Source organism: Neltuma alba, unplaced genomic scaffold (assembly GCF_004799145.2).
Source record: "Neltuma alba isolate B1F8T4 unplaced genomic scaffold, ASM479914v2 tig00006740_pilon, whole genome shotgun sequence".
Taxonomy (NCBI): Eukaryota; Viridiplantae; Streptophyta; class Magnoliopsida; order Fabales; family Fabaceae; genus Neltuma; species Neltuma alba.
In genome coordinates this window covers 27,644-34,364 of record NW_021634567.1, presented here as the reverse complement: position 1 = coordinate 34,364, position 6,721 = coordinate 27,644, and the positions used below count along the sequence as shown (strand labels likewise).

Sequence of the window (6,721 nt, the reverse complement as noted above, 5' to 3'; positions counted from 1 at the left end):
ATTATTTTCTATACTAAGATATCATAAAATGTCATAATTCCACGCATTGACACGAACATCCTTGCACGCACTATTACTTGTATATTAAGATAAAGCACAATGCGTGACGAATTTAATTTCTTGGCAAGCACATATATATGTAAGGTGCTTTTATTGATCAGACAGAAAGAAGGTTCTTCATCTTGATGGATGGAAGAAGAGTAAGGTTCGGCTATGGTGGGGGCTTGTAATTAAGCAGCTCCCGTGGTCTTGGTCTCTGGCTCATGGTGCTGCTTACGGTGGAAAGCCTGACATGGCGCTGGCTTTTCCAAACGAGAAGGCTTCTTCTCCAGAAATGATTTATAGTTGGGAACTTTCCATTTATAGCAGCTTAAGACTTGAGACTATTGCGGCCCTTCAACTAGTTTGTTTATTCAATTTTGGTCTCATCATCCAAAATTGAATATTGTGGACTAGCCGCCTATAAAGACCAAAGCTAGTATTTGGATATTAGTTAACTAACTACACTTGACCGTCTAAAGTGAGTATTACTACTCCACAAATAAATGTAATTTGTCATGTATTTAATATGATATTTATATACTGGGGATTCTTCACGAATAAAAGAACTAGTTTGTTATCAGTACATCATCAATGTTAATATACTCCTCTAGTCCTAATTATAAGACCCAATTGACTTATTTGAGGAGATTAAGGAAGTAAGTTAAGTTGGTTATTTATAATAAATAAGTGTTGTCATTCTTAAAATATCATTGCTAATTAAGTATATTGGCTAAAACTATCATTATTAGAAGGATTATCTTGGAAAAAAATGAATAAATATAAGAGACAAAATGGACTGGGTCTTATAATTAGGACCAAATAAAAAGTTAAATTGGACCTTATAATAAGGACAAGAGGAGTATAATTATTATAATGACTTGTTGTAATCATAATTTGTTTTGGATAGGTGGGTGTGCCGAACAAGTCAAAGAAGGGAGTACTGACATTGCCGTCTCTTTATTAATTTGGTCTTACTCGGCACCAAATTTTGACTTCTCCGGCGCGATATGGGACACTTCATCCAATTTGCTGGCTGTCTCTTTCTTTTACCCTTTGATTATATTGGCTCATTCCACAATTATTGATACGTAGCTGCCTTCCATCAACGACTTTTATTTGCAAAGTTCCAAGAGCGTTCTTAAAATTGCCAGTCACATGTGGCTAGTTGGAAACATAAATCTCAATGTATAAATCTTCAGTATTTTGATGTCAAACCGATCCAAAAATTTGTGATAAGTACGTGAATATACAGTAACTACGGGGATATACAGAAACATAAGTCAAGGTTCAACTTTTTATTGAATTACCTGATAAAAATGTAATATGTGAAAAAATTCAGAGAAATCAATCACGTAATATGGATTCAAAAAAAATTATATCAAAATATGAAAGTCTTATCTTGCTTGTAGTCATTAATTTTGTGTTAATGTGCTGTTTAACTATTTCAACTTAATTTATATATAAATAAAAAGCTTTAGAAATGGCAAAAAGAACGCGAGCTTCGTAGCAAGTGTTTTCCAGGAAGGAAAAAAACAAACAAACAACCAACGAAGAAGGAGAAGCAAAACAAACCACATTTGTTAAAGCATTGGCAAGACTGAGTAAAGCCTGCTTAATAAGCCCGATCGAACACGCTGGCCTGTTGTGGGTAAACTGATGGCCCAAGACATCTTATAATTACGTGATTCTGATCATTGATGAGGTTCTGTTTTTGCTGGAAATATAATTATATCTTGGATGTAATTAAGGATCAATGAAAGTGGAGTTAGGGTAAGAGACATGTTACAGTAGATCATCGATATATCACAAAGACATCAGAGAGGAGGACGTGTTTGCATCCATGCCCATACACACTAAAGCACCAAGTCACGGAAAGGTTACAAAAAGAGGGAAAAAAGACACTGGAAGTTGTAATACAACGCTACTAGGTGACAAACAGAGGTCATAGACTTCATGTTCATAACGATACTGAGACACGCTTCAAATCATGGGTCACTCAGATTGCTCATGGAGGGTACTTGGTATAATTGATGAGCATAAGGTGTTTTTTGCCCGGACATCTTGTACACGGGCGGCTTTTTGACTGGAGGCCTGTGAGTGGGAGACTTCTCAACTGATGGTTCTTTGGAAGTGGGAGGCTTTTGATGAATATGCGGGTTGTAAAGGATTTTTCCAGATGGAGGCTTATGAATAGGTGGTTTTTGAAGAGGTGGCCTGTGAACGGGCGATTTTTGAAAGGGAGGCATGTGTATAGGTGGCTTGTCGGGAAAGCCAGAGGTGGTGAGAAACAACGCCACTCCACACAGGAACACTAAGGGAATGGGTGACATTGTCAACAAATGATGTAAAACGAAGAGCGCATAAACCTTTGAATTTATAGTACAAGAGAAATGGCGCAGCATCTACAATATTTTGCCCATTGATTGATTGATGTTCTTCACAGATCGCCAGTTATCGCTTTCCTCCAACGAAATGCTGCCTCTTTGTGTTCGGCCTGTAAAATCACAGACGATCTGAATGATTCAGTGGTTTCAAAAATGGGCAACCCTTTCATTTACATTTACTATTGCAATTAGCCACCACCGAAGCAGCTGAAGGGGCACGTAGGAACGCAAGTACCAATAAAGCTAATTGTGACTTTTCAATCACCCAAAAATCGACCATGCTTCGATTTGATTCGTTTTTTTTTTTTCATAGTCACTGCCCTCGTTTTGGGAGTGGTAAATATCACTATATATCACGTATGTATGATTAAACCAGGCCTGTAGATGGCAAGTATTTTCTAGAAAATAAGGGGAAATATAAACAAGGTTCTCAAGGCCTAACGGCAAATGGGTTGTCCACTATTTCTCGGGGGCCAGAGTTGTAAAAGCGTGGTAGACTGAGTAAGGCTTATTTAAAGAGCCAAAACAGGCCCGGCCCGTTCTAAGAATCATCCTGTTCTTTTATAAATTTTTTTCCCGTTATCTGTCAGGAAAAGTTAGTCCAATTAATAAAGAATTAGCTCATAACATACAAGATCATAAGTTTGAATCTTATTATCAATATGAGGACTTTATCGATAAACAATATGTAAGTACATCTGCAAATACTTTTTAAACTTAAACGTATGACTTTACTTTAATAAACCCAAATATCCAACTCATTTAAATTTTTTTATAAAAAAATTCTCCCTTTTGTTATCTATTACCTCCTGTCTTAATTACAATACCTTATTTATAATTATTGTAATTAAGAGCAGAGATAGGATAATTTTTATTTCGATGATACATGATATGAGTGGTGATGGGGAGACGCACGTAGGAAGACCGACAGGAGAGGGCATACAGACACGTCGGGGGATGGCAGTGGCAAAGAAGTCGCAGAATGATTTTTATTTATAAATAATATTATCTGCTCAATTATTCAGCGGCGGCAAAGTTTGACTACACCAAATGCATAATACAGACGCTGATTTTTATTATATATTTTCTTTGGCCTGAATTTTTATTATATTATTTGGAGTACCAGAAGCAACTTGTACTGACTTGCAAACAGACAGTGCCATTTCTTATACACGTGAATGCATTAATTTTTATTTTAAATTAAACATATTTGTCAAATCAATATTTTCTTAAGAATGTTGGCCAAAAACTTTTTTCTTGAAAATAAATTTGCCTTAATAAATTAAAAATCCATTATAATCTAAGAAAGGAAAAATATTTAAAATAATTATTTTCTTTCATTTTTTCATCAAGAGTCTTGCGATGTGCAGTAGAAAGTTTGACATGTTTATATTTGAGGGAGACGAGAATTTTTTAATCATGTGAAGAAAATTTTTTAGAATGAAATAGAAGTTAAGTGTGAGCTTTTTTTTTTGGGTGGGGAAGCAGTCCGTTAAAATGCTTTTAATTTAATAATATTTTGACCCCGGTATCGGGTTACGACCCGTCTTCAATTTTTTTTCTTCCTCCACCCACCATAAAAAAAAAACCCTTTCTTTTCCTGGCGAAAACCCAATAAAAATGATATTTCACCCTACATCAACAAGTGGTTCTCTCCATTATAAGTTTAGACAGATTATTAAATTTAGCACAGTTATATTTTAAATATATTATACAATTCCTAACTATAAATATACAAAAACCTAAAAATGAAAAAAAATGTTACACACGCTTATTAATGCATATAAATATATATTCTTAATTGTGATTGTTGGGCGTTGGCTATACATCTACTGAATTTGTCATCAGGTGATGATATATGCACCGAACGCCTTCTTTAATCTTCAATTTAATTTATTGAACGAGATAATCCAATTTTTCGTGCGGACATATATGACCCGGTAATCTTTGTTTATAACAACTTGTAAGTAGAGGGAAGTAAATTGAGCTCGTGAATAACCAAGTATCGTCCGGAGTTCACTGGTGAATAGCTGGCTTTCGAATTCATTAAGTTCAGAAATGGACCACTTAAAACCCCTTACGAATTTATAGTAACGTTGAATTTTGAGTTATTTTCCGTAGCATCTTGAAGTTGTGGATGTTTCATTTCAAAAGGAAAAGAATTAAGCCATTATATGAATTAAATATACAGTATTAATCCGAGCTTATCCACTACGCATAAATTAACCTATGATGTCTTGCAATCACGATTACTAAAAGTTGGCGAGAATGATCAGTGATTAGATTCTCAGAAAGACATATAGTAAATATATATCCAATGAATTACTTCGTATTTTTTCTTGGTAAAAAAAAATCATTACAAAATTCAGCTTCCTGTTAAACATTTAGAGAGAGAGACTAGCATAGTATAGCCTGGACGTCTATTGAAATTCTGATCATACTTAATTACAACGACGGAGGAGCCGAGGAGGTATGAGGGCGTTGTCGGACGAGGGATAACGGTGCGTCTATAATATTTTATGAACATTAAAAGTTAAAAATAAAAAACAAGTCCAGGCGGATAGGTGTGTGATCTCGGAATAATATAAACAAAGAAAAGAAATTCAGATATCTAAACTTAACTCGATTATCAATTGTTGACTGGTAGATTTGCCGTTATAATACTAATACTAATTCAGAACTATTCTAAACAAGTTTTTGGCCAATTATAAAGGGAAATAGACTCATTCCCCCAAACATGAAAGCTCGACTCAAGCGTCTCCAATCCATTGCTTGGCTGATCTGAGAAAAAACCCTACGATTCTCAAAGAGCTAAGGTTTTACTATCTCCGGTCTTTAATATAAGAGTTAGTTGACTAATTTAAGTAGGTCAAAGAAACTAGTTAAATTAGTTATTTGTAATAAATAGGTGTTGTCTTTCCTAAAATATCTTTACTAATCAAGTGTATTGGCCAGAACTACTATTATTATAAGGATTACCTTAAAAAAAAAAAAGACAAATGTAAGGGACAAATTGGATTGACGGTCTTATATTCAGAACCAAAATAAAAATTAAACAAGCTTTTATATTAAGGATAAGAAGTAGTAACTTTTTAAGAATTACAAAAATAAGTCATCAGCGATATGCTCTTTTTAATTAAATTATTATTCATACTGATGACATTTTTTGTTAAACTGATATTTTGTATTCGTTACTATAGCGTACTACCAGTAGACAAAAGTATCTTCTTTTTTTTTTTACCTCGTACAAAAGTCTCTTTGAAACATCAAAATATTAAGCGCTGATTTTATAAATTTTAAATATTTTTATAAGTTCCTCATAATTTCGTGTATCACTTGGATCGTTTACATTTTTTCAGTCATGTGTGTAGTCTTTATGATTTCTGCTTTAGTAGATGCGGATCTTTTTATTAGATCATCAGTCTGGTAAATATATATAGATACATAATCCTAGTTACCTGGGGTTTCAGAATGTTAGAACATAGAATATTTGTATTGTATTTATAATCAGTGTACACCTGTAGCTATACGTGTAAGGCTCAGATTACATGTTTCTCTCACTGTAACTATTATTTAATGCAAAGGCTGGGTATACCTTCGGTACCCAAGAATATTCCCTCAATTCTTATCCATTTTCTCTCTTGGTACCAGAGCCCTAGCCGCCATGTCTGCGTCTTCTGCTGACTCCTCAGTCTCTTCCAAAACCTACTCCCTTTTCAGCTCCTCGAGCCAAACGAGCTCTATCAAGTTGGATAGAGAGAATTATTTATTTTGGGAATCGGTGGTTTTACCGTTGATAGAAGGCAACAAGCTAGAGAACCACATTGATGGCTCTGTTTCAGCTCCCTCTCGTCATATCTCCGAAGGCGGTCGGACGATCCTCAATCCTGCATTTGAAGAATGGTTTTCTGTTGACAGACTTCTTGTTGGCTGGCTCCGTAACACAATGACTCAAGAGGTAGGAGCCCAACTTCTCCATCACAAGACAGCACGAGACCTCTGGGTTGGAGCTCGTGAGCTAACCTGTTCATCACTGAAATCCCGAATCATGGTGTTCAAGTCGGAGCTCCATCACACTCGGAAGAATGGAATGAAAATGGCTGACTACCTAACCAAGATGAAGAACATTGCTGATCAGCTTTCACTTGCCGGTGCTCCAGTAGACACGGCAGACCTCATTCTCCACACTCTGAATGGCTTGGATTCAGAATACAATGCCATAGTAGTGAAACTTATTGATAACCCAGATCTGACTTGGGTTGGTGCCCAATCTGCCTTGCTTGCATTTGAAAGTC

General features: G+C 35.4%; 1 protein-coding gene across 1 annotated transcript; it reads right to left on the bottom strand.

Annotated features, from left to right (window-relative positions):
• Positions 1-2,027: 2,027 nt before the first annotated feature.
• LOC114751011 (proline-rich 33 kDa extensin-related protein-like) lies at positions 2,028-2,372 on the bottom strand. Its single transcript, XM_028939667.1, has one exon. The coding sequence runs from the start codon at positions 2,370-2,372 to the stop codon at positions 2,028-2,030; it is 345 nt and encodes a 114-aa protein (XP_028795500.1).
• Between the last annotated feature and the right edge of the window lie 4,349 nt (positions 2,373-6,721).